Raw genomic sequence first — 16,357 nt, forward strand, 5'->3', positions numbered from 1 at the left:
AAAGAAAAACCAAGGTCTTGATCATGGTCAGTCTTTCTCAGTGTACTGCTTTATGGGAGTTTTCTCAGCAACTCAGATCAATGTGCATACAATATGAAGCATGGGACTCGATGGCCACTGTGGCAGCCTCATCCACGTCAAAATGGGGGCTAAGGTGAGCTTAAAGATAGTCAGAGCCTTCTTTTAACCCCTCCTTCACCACAGATGGTCAAAAGAGAAATGCTTACGAGGCCTGACATGTGAAGGAATGTTTCCAAATGTCTGATGAGGGATCAGTTTCCACAAGACCATACTTCACCACCTCAGGACTCCGAGCCCCAGCAGGTTGCCATTCAGGGCCAGCGGAAGGGAGAAAGAAAATGCAGAAGCAGGAAAATGTTTTGAGCTCATGCTGCTCTCTGAGCTGTCTACACATGGAGTGGGGAGAATTCCGCTCACTCCCAGCTGGCAAGAGAAGGATTGACTTTATCATTCCCCAGTAAAGGGTACAAAGAGAGGTCACGGGGGCATTTGGAACAGTGATTTTCCTGATGGAAGAATGTTACGGAAATTACACTGATTGCATCTTCGTCCCCTGAAGTTTGTAAGCTCTTTGTGGTTACTGCTTCTACAAACCCTTCCCTCTCTTCACCGCTACTCCCATCCTTCGTCTGCAGAGACTGCTAGACTTTCTCCTTCTAGAAGGCTGAGCTCATAAGTCAGCCAGGGCCTCCAGCACCAGCTGTGCTTTGAAATGACTCAGGAGTCTCACAGGGCAATCCGCAGTGTGGTACAACTGCATACATCAAGCCCACTGGTATCCTGTCCCCATGCCAGACAGGCAAGCAGGGACATGCCTGCTCCTCCTCTGTCCCATCATTCTGTGCCAGGCAAGTTCACTTCTGCAGGGTCTGGCTAGCCTCTGAAACTGACCCATGGCATTCCTTCCTCACCCAAGTTTGTGTTTTCCTCAGCATGTCCCTCTTCTGTCCTTTCTCAAAGCCCCAGGTTTCTTGTGGGCTCTTTGGATGGCTCACTCTTCTTACAAAAACCCCTGACTTTCTTCCTCCCCCTCTCTTGAGGTATATCCATTTGATCCCAGGCGTGCATCCCCCCACAGGTTCTCAGGGGAGGAAACAGGGACTTCAGCTTGGACTCTTGGCCTGTTTTTCATGTCTGCCAGCCCAAAGTGAAGAGCAAAGCTGATCTTCCCTGGCTATACCTGAAAAGAAGCTGCGGGGCCTGCACTTACTGCGCCGCTGCTGGCAGCGGATGCCCACTCCTTTTCTTTTTCTCCGTGAGCCTCAGCGCCTCTGCCCCAGTGAGCTTCTGGGAACAGAGGCCTGGTGGGCACTCTGGCCTCAGCTCTCCAACACCGAACATGCTGGCGTCAATGGAAAACAGCAAGATCTGTCAGCATGGCCCTTTCTCCGGGGTCTGTGAGGGACACATTCTCCACGGCCATCTGTTCCCTTTCACCTCTCTGGACAATGTTGCTTTTTAAAGCCAGCGATTCTTCTTCTTTATCCCATCATCTCCCGCCCTCCTTTTGCCTCTCTCTGTGGCTCTGCTCTCCTTCCCCACCCTGTAAAAGTAGTGTCTCCTAAGATGACTCCCCCACTCTCAGCCCCACCCCCAAAGTAGTTAGTGACCACTGTGGGGTTTTGAGTTTTTATTTAAAAATCCTTTTCGGAAGTGAGCTCTTCTACTTTTAAAGTTTAGGATTGTGTTTGGGGTAATCTCTTGCAAAGGGTGGGAAGGACGATCGAAAACTTTTCAGTCATGAAGAAAAACACAGAAGAATGAAATTAGATTCCTTCTGGCAGACCCTTGCCTGTTGAAAGACCCTCCCCTTGGTGATCAGTTGAAGGAAAGTTTTACACCTTTGAGGTTTTGTATCATTTGTCTTGTTATCATTTTGTCCCGCCTGCTGTTATAGCACTGCTGTTGGTGTGTGGGTGTGTGTGTGTGTGTTGTTTGTGGAGATAAAGGACAACTTGCCGGAGTTGGTTCTCTCTTTCCGCCATGGGGGTTCGAAGGATCAAATTCAGGTCATTAGGCTTGGGGCAAGCCCCTTTACCCGCTAAACCATCTTTCAGCCCCTGTTGTGCTGGTTCTAATTTAGAGCTAGAGCGCTGTGGAGTCTTTCATCTTGAACAGAGCCATAGACCTAGACAGCTACAGAAGTTCCTAGATGCAGGCAGTAACCCTGGTCCAAAGGATGGATGTGAAGGGACCTTTGCATGTGGCTTTTCTAAGGACTGATAATAATCCTCTATTTAAAATAGTTCTTAATCCATGAGATTTTTCTTTGTGCATTGATGTTTCATAAACATGATGAACCTATGGTAATAATCATGGAAAGTTTATGGACGTCATTGTTTCAGAGGCTGTAATGGCCTGCTATTTAGGATCGAACTCAGCTACTGTGATAGGAAGTATCAAGACCCAAGATCACAGCCTCACTGCCTGGCAAACTGAGCAGAAGGCTGGCACACAGGCCCTGGAGCCAGACAGCAGGAGTTTGAATCCTGGCTCTACCACTTGCTAGCTATACAAATAAAGATAAAGTTGTATGCTCTTTAAAATGGGAGCAATGGAAGGATCTACTTCGTATTATTGTCAGCATGGCTAAGGGCTTTTGACTTTTTTTTTTAATAGTTTCTGGTACACACAGATGCTTGAAAGTAAGTATTGGATATGACTATTGTCTATCTTCTTATCCCACATGAACAGTATGGGATAAATAAGCTAAATGGCTTTCAAAATGGTTTTGGGGATGAGGATGGGGGTAGGCTGGTAGTGGGCTGGAGGTAGCCTGGAGATAGGCTGAGGGTAGCCTGGGGGTAGCCTGGAGATAGGCTGAGGGTAGGTTGGGGTAGGCTGGTGGTAGACTGGGGGTAGGCTGGTGGTAGGCTGGAGATAGGCTAAGGGTAGGCTGGTGGTAGGCTGGGGATAGGCTAAGGGTAGGCTGGTGGTAGGCTGGGGATAGGCTAAGGGTAGGTTGGGGGTAAGCTGGTAGTGGGCTGGGGCTAGGCTGGGGGTAGGCTAAGGGTAGGTTGGGGGTAGGCTGGGGGTAGACTGGGGGTAGGCTAGGGGTAATCTGGGAGTAGGTGATCATACTATGGGAGTTGGTTTTCTTCTTCCATCATGTAAATTCTGAGAGTTAAAGTCAGATTGTTAGTCTTGGTACCCTTACCCAAGGTAGTCCATAGCTGACTTTTTCCAGGGCTCTAACCTCTATCACATGTACCTTCTGCAGCTTTTCATTGTAGCGTTAACACCGATGAAAATAAGTCATGAGATTGCTAATGGGAATTGAAATGACTAGCATAGCACTTCTACTTAGAGATGTCATGAAACGCAGGCATGTTCAAAGACATGAAGAGATACATAATCACATATTTCTGCAAAGAAGGTGATCCAGATGTGTAGATTATGATCATAGAAAGAAAGCCAGCCATGATTTTAGCAGCTGGGGTTACTTTACATATTTCCAGTTGGAGAAAACCTGGAGATTTATTTTTTTTTTTTGGTATTAATTTCTTAACTTAATTCCCCAATAATAGAGACAGAATATTATTAAAACATGCTTTTCTAGAAAGGTACAGAGGACTCTGAGTGAGAAATTATATATTTCAGTTTATTGAGGAAAAGAAGGATATCTGGAAAACGGGGTGGGCCGAGGGTCAGTAACTTCTCCCTCCCAGAAGGAAATGATGAAAGGAGATAGAATGAGTTAGACTGTGGGGCTCACATCCGGCTTTTGCCACTTGCCAAGTGGCCTTGGGCAAATAAGCCTCTTGGCAGCTCAACTTCCTCCCTTAGAAAATTGGTACGATGGTGGTACCTTCCTCACAGAGACAATATGAGTCAAGGTGTTTAGCCCCGCACCCGGAACACACGTGCTATCCTACAATGTTACCTCGTAAGTTTTTACTGTTATGTCAGCCGATGTCTGCGATGTAGGGCACATTACACAGCTTGGTGGTCTTGATCGCTCTCCTAATGCTGGTCATTTTCAGAGAGCCCAGAGTTTCAGCCCTTGTCTGGATAAACAGTGGCTGTGAGGAAGAAGGAAATTACTTAGCCTAAGAATTCATGTTTTGCAGATGTTTCCTAACTGCCTACGACCCACTGAAACCAGTTCCCCCAGTTGAAATAATCGCGCTGCCATCAGCATTTTTCCCTTTCAGGTTCCTCTCTGCCATGAGGCAGCTTTCTGAAACTGTTTGACTAAACCTTGGAGACTGGATTCCTCTAGGGAAGTAGAAAATATGGAGCAAGCTTCTCTTCATTGCCTTAAACTACCTTCACTCCTTAGATGTGCGCGCGCACACACACACGCACACACATGCACACACATGCATACACACGTGCACACACACGCACCACTCACTCACACTAACTATCTAGACATTGTTGGGACCCTACAGCGTTCCATCTAGAGTTCACTGTGAATGCTTGTTACAAATAAGAGTTTTCCTCTCTTCCGTGGCCCTACTTTGTTGTGAGCCTTATATTGATAAGAGGAAGACACCTCTTACATGTATGTGAACCCTCATGTGTGTGTACAACCCTCCGAAAGAAAAGTCTGGCAGCTTCCCTTAGCCTTGGATCAAGAAAACCTTGTTCCAGATGTTTAAAAAAAAAAAAGGCAGGCCACACTGAGGGAAGCGGGCAGCCTGTGTAGATTGAGCAGCACGTGTAGATAGGACAGCATGAGACATGAGCATGCTCTGGCAAGGACACTGGGGAGGCCTTCATGGATCCACTTCTACCCCTCACCCCTTCTCAGTGCCTTCAGGGGCCGCAGACGTGCGTGTGTGACGCCCACATTCCATTCTCTCCAGGCAAGAGTATATACTGATTCCTATCAGTCCTTCTGCTTCCCAAAGGGGCAATTGAGATGGGTGGGAGGAAAGCATAACAATAAATCCTCACATTCATGCTAGGTGATAATTAAAAGCATAACATTCTCCACAGCAGTTGGCGCTCAGATGCCAGAAGGGAGGCAGCTGGGCCAGCAGATCTGCCTGCAGCAAGGTGGGTTTCAGTGGCCGGGACTCTCTCTTTCTCTCTCCTCTCAAGGCAGAGGTAATGATTGTGCCCGTGTCTTGAGATCAAAGGAAAGAAACTTCAGTGACTTTATCAGCTATCCTTGCAACCTCAGAGGTAGAGACACCTGGGAATATCTGTCTCCTGTCCCTTTTAGTTATCCCCACTCCAAGTAACACTGTTCCTTCCTGAGTGGCAGAGGAGCTGGACCTCATTGGTTGGTGCCTTGAGAAACATCAGACCAAAGGGCATAACTGAGGAAGGTCCTTAATGAGGGTCCCTAAATGAGGGGACTGGCCCGGTCTAGCCCTGGCCTGTTTTATGCCACAAGCTGTCAGCTGTCCCTCCTTCACTCTTTCTGGATGTTTTGGGTGGCGCCTCCAACAGCAGCTCCAGACAGATGAGTTATGGCCACTCTGAAAAGTACTTACATCTCTCCTCTCTCTTCCCCCTGGGAGCTAAGATGAGGAAAAAGTCAGCGGACGACATTTTTAAACACTGGGCCAAAGGGCATTCTCCAGAGCTGTATCTCCAAGATGAAAAGGACACAGAGCCATGTCACAAGACACTGAAGATTTCCCAGTGCAAACACACCTGGGCCATTGAAAACAGAAATGCAAACTCCTTTGATGAGGTGCATGCGTGCGTTCGTGTGTGTGTGTGTGTGCATGTGTGTGTGTGCATAGTTGTGAGTGGACCCAGGATTCAACGCCTTAGAAAGTTAAGCAGGTGATTCTGATGTGAAAAACACACATTTGACCCTATCCAGCATCCTGCTCTTACGACTCACCCCGTCCATCTCTCACAAGTAATTTACATACAGGCAAGTTTCAAGAAAACAATAGTGAACTGAGGTACCCATCTCCTAGGCTGCTCGCATGCTGCTGCCTCACCTGCTCTTTCTTACTTGCTTATTGTCCTTATCCATCTATTTTTTTTAATATCATTAAGTTGTTATTGTCTTTGTGGCAGCATTTGACAGTAAGTCATAGATGTCATGATCTTCCATCCCCAGAGACTTTCATTTGTCATCCAAGGACAACAATTTCTCTTATGTAGCCATAATACGTTTATTCTTTCACCCAAGAAATTAGCATTGATACAACACTGTAATCTAATATACAGGCAATATTTAATCTTTTCCAGGTGTCCCAGTAATACTCCCGTGGCAGGTTTTTTCCAGGGTTCAGTCCAGGATTAGACACTGTGTTTACTTGAAATGTCATTGTATATTAGGATCTTTTAAGTCACTTGAAACCAGTTTCACGGAAATATTTTTCTTCAAGAATATACTTCCTGATAAATCACATTTCTTTTTGCCGCCTGTCCTTGCCGCTTGCAGAGCCAATAAGCTGATGCAGGCCTGAAGCAGGAGCTGCTGACGCAGGTCTGGGTCCATGTGAGCTAAACATGAAGGAATTGGCCCCCAGGCTTGGCATGTCCGTTTCCTTGTCAGCTGAGTCCCCAAAATCAAAGCACAGTTTCCAGAGAATCCCCTTGCTTTTCAGTTAAATGGGTTGTCACGTGGCTTTCTCACTGTTCAAACTAGGTCCTGAAATATGTACAGCTCCCAGATATTCTTCTCTATGGCTTAAGTCTCCCCAGGAAGAGAAACTGATAAAGGATATGCCTCTTTAAAAACAAAAAGCAAAAACAAAAACAAAACAAAACCCTTTCCCAGCTCTCTTCAAAGACAGTTGTCTGAATGCACACGTCTGAGTGTATTTTTTCTCACCCCAGCAGTCAGGGTTTTAACCAATCTGATGTCAGACTAAACAGCTGTGTTCCTTCTCCACCGGCCAATGTTTTCCGAAACAAATATCAGATGGTCAAAAACTGAGATGATGACCATGCATAATACAGATTTACTGAGAATGCAACCCCAGTATCCTCCTGCCGCCTCAGATACCAGGATGGGGCCAGAAAAACAAAGCTCAGGCCACGGCAGCTGTTAAGTGCAATTTGAAAAATTTACAGCAAGGGGATAGAAATATATTTGGGGACAAGGAATATTTCGTGTAAACATCCTGCCTTATTTTAAATGAACATGAATTTTTTTTAAATGTGCCTCAGGTTTCTTTAAATAGTTCAGTTTTTGCTTTCTTTCATTAGTGTTAGCATAAGGATTTTGAGTGTGTGTGTGTGTGTGTGTGTGTTCACTCTCATAAAATTCATTCTTAATTAAAAGTTCTTCTCGGGACTGGGAAGATGGTTCAGCAGATAAGAACCCTTGCTTTGCAAGTTCAGGTCTCCAGCACCCACATCCAAACCTGGGCATGGGCGGACCAGCCTGTAACGCAGCACTGAAGGAGATGGAGACAGGAGGATCACTGGGGCTGGCAGCCTAGCTCCAGTTTCAATGGAAAATGGAAAAAGTGGAAGGCAGAGTGACTCAGTAGACACCTGAAGCCCCCTCTGGCTTCTATACAGGTGTGTGGATGTGCACACCTGCACACCCGAGTTCTTTTCAGAATTGAGACAACTTAGTTACTGGCCACCCTTCACGACTTTCCCCTCAACTAGAAAGTAACAGGAACGAAGTGGTACCCCTGGGGGCGGGGAACTCTGGGAGCCTCCTGGGGAGCATTGCCAGCTAGCTGAACCAGCAGGACTACCCAGATGCTGGGATTATCTGCTGATTTTTTCCTAGCTATGTTTAAGGATATTGGTGCCTGTCATTGCAAGCACAGCCAAGAAACCCTACATAGTCAAGAATGGTTTTGTTGGCAGATGGAATGGTTTTCAGACTGACCTTTTCTAAGAGTGAGCCTCCTCCACCTGATTCCAGACAGTTCTTCCATGTGTCCCTAATAAGATGACCACCTGTGTTCACTCAAAACAGCCCCAATTTATCTCTGCTGTCCCATTACGACTAAAATGACCCCATCTCCATTTCAAAAGTATCCTGATTGGATAATAACTTGCGTGACCATCCCAGGACTCTAGGAAATTGTGTCTTCTCTCCATACAAAAGCCAGTGGAGCTGTTTGGAGGGATTTGTGCCAGCACATACCAGGCTCCATCCTAGCCATTAGTTCACTCCCCCAGCTCCACCCCACTTCTGCTCCACCTGCTGCTACGGGAGATTAATCCACCTCTAAATCTTGCATTCCAGAGGTGCTGATTACCCCACCTTTTATGATTTCTGCTTCACATTTCTTAGTTTCCGCTGTAACGACTATTACTGAGGCTTGAGTCAGTCTGCGTGTGTGATGGGGGCAGACACTGGGCACCCATCATCTGTCTCTCCTCCAGCTAAGAGACCCTGGAGATGCAAGTTTCCCCTTTCCCTAAGCAAAGAGGCCTGATCCTCTAGCAGAGCCCTGGGCTGTGAGCAGATGGTGTTGGGCGAGGCCATTGTTGCATGGTTTTATGCCCCAGATCTTTTATTTGTAAATCTGAGAGACTTATAGCTTCCAAGTATTTTGAGACTCTCAAAACTCAGAAGATTATAAATAACACAATATTTATTTTTTACTCGTCTAAAATGGCAGCCCAGACACTACAGTTGCTTGATAGATAGCGTGTGGTTCCTGGGCCAGTCAGTGCAGCTGATGGTTTTTTCCAGTGCTCTATTTATAGAGCTAGGTCAAAAATGTCACTTCCGTTGGAACTTGACCTACAGACAATTGTCAATTTTAGAGACCCAAGGAAGTAGAGTGCACACTAAATACAGCTGGTTCACAGGTTCAGTTAGTGAACTGCAAGCCCCCAAGGAAATTAATTTTGCAGGAGAATAAATGTCTAAGCCTTCCCGATCTCTTTATTTGATACTTTTGCCCTGTGGCCTCGTGGAACTTGTAGGTCACCTTGAATCTTTGTTCTGAAACTACTGTCCCAGCCAGTGTCCCATTTGTCTTCTTCAACTGTGGCTGTTGAAATTGTCTTTCTGCGTCAGGCAGTAAAAACTGACAAGCCTCCAACAGAGGCTGTGTAGAACTGGTTGGAAAACAGAGGGGAAGCAGTCTGAAAGTCTCCCCCATTTCATCTTTCCACTGGGGCAGCTTAAGGACTCTCTAACCGTCTCCCTAGATCAAACGGATGGAAGACCCAATGGAAAAATGTCTGCCACAGCTCAGCAGCTCCCCTGACCTGGTCTGTAACAGGAGGAAAGGAATCAAAGGGACCGTGATTCCCTTCCAGTTCCATGCTACCACTCAGACTTGCTGACTTGAAGTTGTGTGTGCTAGAAGTTGGTCCTTATGGGTTGTAGTAGGTAAAACAGACTAAGGGGGGATAAAAAAAAAAAGCCCTGATCTGGAGAGAAATCTGTTATCAGAAAAGGGACCCCACATTTACACTGTCTTCGGGTGTAAAGGGTTGCTGGGTGGAACCTGGCAATTCAAGACAGTGTGGAAGTACTGTGTGCACAGACTTCTTAGAAAAGGTGAAGCCGTTGAACATGACACCAGTTTTTTGTTCTCAAAATACCTTAGACTTGGGTTTTTTGCTTTTGTTTTTGTTTGTTTGTTGTTGTTGTTTTAAGTGAGACCAGGAACTTTTGAAGTCACTTTGGACAACTCCTTCTGACCATGGGTGAAGGTGCCGTGGCTTGGAAGAGTGATCTGGCTGGTCAGTTCTGAAGCTCACTTCCACGGTCTTTGTTATAGATGCTCCTTTTCCCTTGTGGTCTCATTGAAAACCTGCGGCTAAACCAGAACTAGAACCACAGGGCCAGAGCCATCAAGGGTGTTGGAGAAAGGTCCGTGGTAACCCGCCCCCCTCACCTACACTGACCCCATGAGCGGTGTTGTTTTAATTTCCTAGTTCCCGTCTCAGCAAGTCGCTTTTAATCCAACAGGACCAGAAGTACCAAGTATTCCAAATGCCCAGTCCTTTAAAACTGTGAACTTTTCCCTCCCTTCTGTTCCTATTCTGGGAGTCACTGCTTTGTTAATTTGCTTTTTTTGGGGGGGGGGGTTGTTGTTTGTTTGTTTGTGTTGGGGGTGGTTTTTTCCTGCTTATTTTTAAACATGCCGAAGTCTATTCTTGTCAGTTGAACAGGGGCAAACACGTCTCTGTCATTCACTAGCAGCTAGTCTGCCCTCTCAGAAATATTTAGCAGAGAAGTCGTAAATTCAAATGTTTTCAGAAAAGAGACCTTTTCATCACAGTCCACCCCCACCCCCAAACAGGCCCCTTCCAAACACCGACACGGAGTGGTACCAGCGGCCCATCACCTTCTAGAAACCAGGCTCCATAGCAACTTGGCTCTCCTCCTCTAGCCTGCAATCATGAGGGCTCTATCCTGTGTGTAGCGCGCAGGGAGACCACGTGAGAAATGTGTCTTCCTAGCCAGCTCCCACCAGAGGTTAGGAACTGGCTCCAAGAGATAGCAGCAGTTCTGGGAGAAGTTTCGGAATCCGCTTTCTATTCCCGACCACTTCATTCCTAAGCTTTGCTATCTTGAATAATGAGGAGGAGGGAAAACAGAGCGTGGCGATTAGACCTTTCTCCCTCTCCTTTCATCTTCTGGGTTTGATCACCACTGTTCCTGCCATTTATCTGTATCAGATATCTCCATCTAGGGTCACCAAGAACTTTTGGTTGCCTGGAGGCAAGACTTATTATTCGAATTTTACAGATGGGTAAGCAATCACAGAAGGACAGCAGGCTCTGACTCACCTAAGCAAGTCTCTGAGAGAGTGGGGAATGAGTATTCCCACAGTCCTTTTAGAGAGCCTTGATTCCGTGTAAATGAACTGGGCTGTTCTAGGGATCTCAAACACGTCTGCAGTCTCAACTCAGCCATGACGAAAAATCTCAAATAATGAAAATAATTTCAAATCTCAGTTTATCTATTTGAGTTTTAAAAAAAAATTGTATTGGAACCCCCCAAATTCCAGGCAATGAAATCATACAGCCTGGGCAGGCCTAAATATCACAGTTGTTCAAAATAGGAGGAAGGGAGAGTGCCCCAGTTTTTAGAACTTCCGCTTCAAATGAACACAGAGAAGACTCACTTATCAGTTTCCTGACCAATTAGGTCACCGGGCAGGAAATCACCTTTACAAAGAGCCAGTAAGCAGATTCTTCCTACTTTAAATTTCCCATAAACAGCATTAGTGGCCACTTTATGACAGCCCTGTCATGGGAATGCTAGAAACTCGAAAGACAGGAAGAAAATAAGGCCATGATGGTATAGTAACTGCCGACTTCCCCGTCGACCTGTCTCAAGTGAGTCTACCAGCACAATCACCTTAGCTTCTTCTCTCGTGAAGGGGTTAGAGTTTGAAGCCTCTAACCAGGGAGGGTCAGTTCGAGGCCACCTGACTTGTGGGAATCCAGCTGCTAGTCCAGTTGAGCAAGGCTAAATAACTTGCCAAGCCAGGGCATGTGCTCACGTGGAAACCTCTTGCCCTGGGTTATCACCGAACATCAGAACAAAGGAAGCAGAACGCGGAGTTCAGATGTGTGATAAGATGGGCTGTCTCTGCTGTCCCTGAGATGGGCCTTTGGGCGATCCAGGACCTTTCCCGCGGACAGGACAATAACTAGATAGTTAATCTTCGAGATGTGATGAGCCCAGAGAAAGCTAATCAAAGTAGGGGTTAGCAGCCAGGTTTTGAGCCCTAGCTCTGCCATTAACGAACCATGTGACTTTGAGGAAGTGACTTAATCTCTCATAGCTTAAGTCTGTCAATAGAATTGATAATGTTGCCTGTCTCTTAGGCTATTGTGAGGATAAAAAGGGTGTACTAAGATATGAAATTCAAACAGTGTAAGCCCTCTCTATTTGCGGGGTTTCCCTAGTGCCTAGCATATAGAGCCTTCATCAAGGCTTTGACTTCATCATTAACTTTCAGGGCCTTGCTATGGTTACTCTTACACTGGCCTGAGGGTTGTAAGTGCTTTTGAAATATGCATCCTTGAGGTGACTTTTTCAGAGTCTTCTCTGGAACTTGCCCTTGTGACCCTTGATTAGGCCCCAGGTTTACCTGGCCAAAGAACAGCCAAGTATCTACTGGGGATCTGTCCCATTCTTGTTGGCCTAGTGGTACAGAGTTTTTGGGTTGCTCTGTTTTTGTTTTTGTTTTTGGTTTTTTTTTTTTTTGATCATTTGCTTATTTATTTCCTTTTAGGGAATTTTTAAAAAATAGTTGCTCCTGCCCTGAGTGTGGCTATGATCTCTAAAAACATCCTTTGACTTCATCTAGAACTGGGACACTCCTCCACTTTTATCACCACAAAAAAAAAGGAAGAAGTTTTAAGTTCTTAACCAATTAGTAACTCCTAATTATTCACATGTAGCCTTTTCTTCTCAAATTGTAAATCTCAGCCCCACTTAATCCTCTTACTTAGCAGACATATAAACAGCTAGCTTCTACAGCTTACTTGAAAAATGCAAACCTATTAATTTTAGCTTAAGGTAGAATTAAGAATGTAAATATGCTGTTAAAACAAGTGTATAACATGGTCCAGCATTCAGTGGCAGTAACTTATTAGCCATTTAATCAGTGTAAGCATCCTTGTGTTAAGTGAGTCAGGCTCTTTCATAATGCGTATTAATTTTTGAATCACACACATAGCATACCACCATATAAATGGAGGTAAGTGAGAGAATGTTTAGTATTATGGTTGGAACTTTAGTGGAGGAAGACACACATTATTTCTGTGAAGGGAAGAGAAGTTGACATTTGAGAGGCAGCTCTGGACATAGGGTAGACATGAGGCCAGACCGCATGGGCAGATAGAAAGACCTGGTGGCCATGAACCCATCTGGTTCTCAAGTCTTTAAAAACTTAAAATTTAAATATTAAGCCAACTTTTATGTGTAATGCTGTGAAATTGAACCCAGGGCCTTGTATATGCTAAGTAAGCTCTCTACAACAGAGCAATATCCTCAGTCCAAGCCAGCAGTTTTAAATCAGGAAAATTAACTCAAAATATTTATTTTGGGCTTCGCTTTTTTGAAATCAGAAGAGGATCTGTAGAGATGATGTCTCAGCAGTTAAGAACATGTGCTGCTCTTGTAGAGGACCTGGACTTAGTTCTCAGCACCCACATGATGACCCGCAACTGTCCATAACTCCACTTACAGTAGACATGAAGCCTCTTCTGGCTTCAGTAGTCACCATGCACACACATGTGCACATACATACAAGCAGACTAAACACTCATACACATAAAAAAATAGCTAAATTATGAAATCAGCCCAGGTTTATTGACAGAGGAATAGGTAAAGAATATATATACACACACACACACACACAAACACATACACACACACGGAATTTTTTCAAACATAAAGAAAAATAGTTATATCATTTGCAGTAAAATGGATGCAATTGGAAATATTTGTATTAAATAAATTGAATTCCCAAAAGGCAAATATTATATAGTTTCTCTTACTCATGGTTCCTAGATTTTATTTAGAGCCACAAAATCATTTATGTACATAAGGCATGCATATAGAAAGAAAACAGTATAGCAAAGGTGACCAATGAAGAGGGAGAAGAAAGAAAGGGAAAGGTCGAGAGATATGGGAGATGTGCTGCGAGCTCATTACATCCTTGTAGGAACATGTTGTTATGTGACCCAGCACCATGAATAAGGAACATATACCACGGGAGGGAAGCGGGCGGTGCAAGGGAGACTGAGAGGCTGTATACCATAAGAAAATTGGAATTGAGTTCATCTCTGATGTAACAAAGGCCTGGCATCTAACTAATGAACATTAATTTCATAGCTACTCAATGGCTCTTCCTCATTTGGTACTGGGGGAAAAATGGCCACCCCCCACCCCAGTTCCCTGGGGCTTCACCCAAAGTAAGAAGAGGGAGGTAAAAGGCAGAGAGGGCCAAGAAGCGCTCCCCACGGTAAAGGTCAACAGAGAAGGCCAGGGGACTCTGCAAGGAGCGGGGAGCTTTATCAACTGCTGACAAGAGGTCAAGGATGATGGGGACAAAGAAGTCAAAAGGTCACAGCAACTCATTCAGTGAGGAACTCCGAGAGGTGAAGTCAGGGGCAGAGGCAGGAGCAGAAGATAAAGCCCCAGAATACATTGTTTAGGCTTTAACATCTTATCCTTAGGCACGGAGGACTACCAAGGATTAAATGGGGGGCGGGGAGTGAGGTAGTCAGATTCCCACAGGCCAGGTGATTTATTTTCCCCTTCCTCTGTTTGTGTTTTGAATTGTGCATACAATGAGCCACGGTTAATCTGAATTTCACTCTTTTCTAGTCTATGCTAACTTCCTTAAATGCCCTTGCTGAGGCCTGTTACTGATTTCCATCTGATTCTCTCATTATCTAACTTTGGGTTTCCAGAGCTGCTGTATTCTGAGGTGGGCAGACCTTTGTCATAGCCCTGTTCTGTTCATGACAGGATGCTCAGCAACAGCACTGGCCTCCACTTTCTAGATGCCAATCGCCCTCCCACTAGCCCTTAGCCAACAAGAGCACTTCCAGCTAAGACCCACTGAGCATCATTTCTCGGATGTGGCATTTGGACCCAAGAACTTAGGCTCTATGGAACTGGTACTACCTTAAATTTTGTCTGTCCTGAGAAAGAGGACCAGTTACTACTTGACCGTGAGGGGTGCAGATGAGATAATACAATGAGGAGAAGATTGATGCCTCATTTTGTTTCAGCTAATTTAATGAACATCTATGTTCTCAGCCTTCTCATTAGAGAGATGCTATCTCACTGATGGAAGGCAAAGTGTTCAATAGGGCTCCCTCAGGCCAGCATCCCAGCCATCTCTGCCATGGCCTGGGGTCAAAGAGGACTCAAGATTGGAAGGGAACCTCAGGATGTGTCAAGAATGATTAGAGGGAGCTGGATTCCCTGAAACAGGGCTTGGCAGCCTTGGCAGCTTGCCTCTAATGAGAAAGAAGGGGGCTGGGAAGCAGGGATGGTTTTGCTCCCGGTCTTGTCCAAAGGGAGCAGTGAAGCCGTGAGATATAAGATAGCCTCCCACGTGCAACTTGGAGTAAGCTTGGAATTCAGATGGAGACCAGCTCAGATCCTCCTTACAGGAAAGTCTCAGGAGGTAAAGGAATGTTTCTCTTGAAACAGAGCAAGTTAAAGCAGACTGGGCACGAAAGGCTGAGCTCTTCCAGATGCCCCTTCTGGGTGTTGATGGGCACCCGGGAGGGAAGGCAAAGGGATGCTCCATGTGTCTGCCAAGGGATTGAAAAGGAAAAGTGAGTTAAGATGCTCACCAACCTAAATGAAGAGCTGCTAATTCAGCCAAACAAAGACTGCTCATAAACGGTAGAGTAGCGCTGCGCCCCCCCCCCCTGCCAGGGATGAGTAGAGGAGCGGTTCTTTATCAGCGCTAGCTTGGTTGTCTCATCACGCATCTTCTTGTTAATGTGCAACTGCCTATTTTGCCCATTGGTGGCCACTTTCATTAAGGCTGAAGGATCCCATGCTGGTTCTTGTTAAGACTCCAGTTTCTTTAATGTCGTCCTCCTCTAATTCATTCACTTTTGTCGTGATGGCCTGAGCCCTGAGTACTCTCTGAGTATGAATAATGACTGAGCTTAGCTCAAATGCCATATAAGGAAGGGCCTTTGAAAACTGGCTTTTGCCCTGTCTCCTTTCAGGCACTTCTGGATCCGGCTGTGTGGTAGCCGCACTAGGAAACACGTGGAGTCACTGTGTGAACACCCGGCTGATTCTCCAGTACCTTGACTCAGAGAGAAGGCAGGTGAGTGCGTGAGCGCTGCCACAGAGTTCTTCAAGCGCCAAGGCCAGAGAAAAGATGAACTAGAAATCAGAGTAGCTGAAAGCCTTTGCCACCATCTCTGTCCTGGGCCAGTACTGACTGGCATGGGGATCATCAAGAAACGTTGCTTGTCTAACAGCAACGATAATAAGATAGGGGAGGGTGGGGGTAGAGAGGAGGGGAGCTAGCGCCACACAGTAAGAGTGGATCCTGCAGAGTCAGCATCTCCTAACATTTGTGAATAACTAGGGATCACACTTGGGGGACTCTTAAATCCTCCATCGCTAAATTGTTATTTCAGTAGATATTTGTTGAAGACTAGCTAATCTGTGAGCAAATTAAATAGTTGCAATGCTTTTTCTAGCATGTATGTGTTTTGAGACCTTAAGATGGACAGCTTCTGCTAAGTGCATAAGCCCAGATTCTGGATAGTTTTTTGGTTTGTTTTTTTTCTTTTTATTTTGGGGTTTGTTGTTGTCATTTTTTCAAGACAGGGGTTCTCATCAGTAGCTATGGAACCAGACCAGTCCTGGAACTCATTCTGTAGACCAGGCTGACCTTGAACTCACAGACGTCCACCTGCCTCTGCCTCTGAGTGCTGGGATTAGAGGTATGCGCCACTACCGCCCAGCAATTCTGGATAC

At 45.6% G+C, this 16,357-nt stretch overlaps 1 protein-coding gene across 2 annotated transcripts in view; it reads left to right on the forward strand.

Annotated features, from left to right (window-relative positions):
- Window positions 1-16,357, forward strand: part of Rad51b (RAD51 paralog B) — a 513,137-nt gene that overhangs the window by 448,208 nt on the left and 48,572 nt on the right. For both annotated transcript variants that reach the window (XM_013351997.2, XM_026778999.1), the window contains one exon: window positions 15,592-15,695. In XM_013351997.2, coding sequence (XP_013207451.1) covers window positions 15,592-15,695 — 104 coding nt within the window. The remainder of the gene's footprint in view (window positions 1-15,591; window positions 15,696-16,357) is intronic.

The sequence above is a fragment of the Microtus ochrogaster genome, chromosome 1 (genome assembly GCF_000317375.1).
Source record: "Microtus ochrogaster isolate Prairie Vole_2 chromosome 1, MicOch1.0, whole genome shotgun sequence".
In the NCBI taxonomy this organism is placed as follows: domain Eukaryota; kingdom Metazoa; phylum Chordata; class Mammalia; order Rodentia; family Cricetidae; genus Microtus; species Microtus ochrogaster.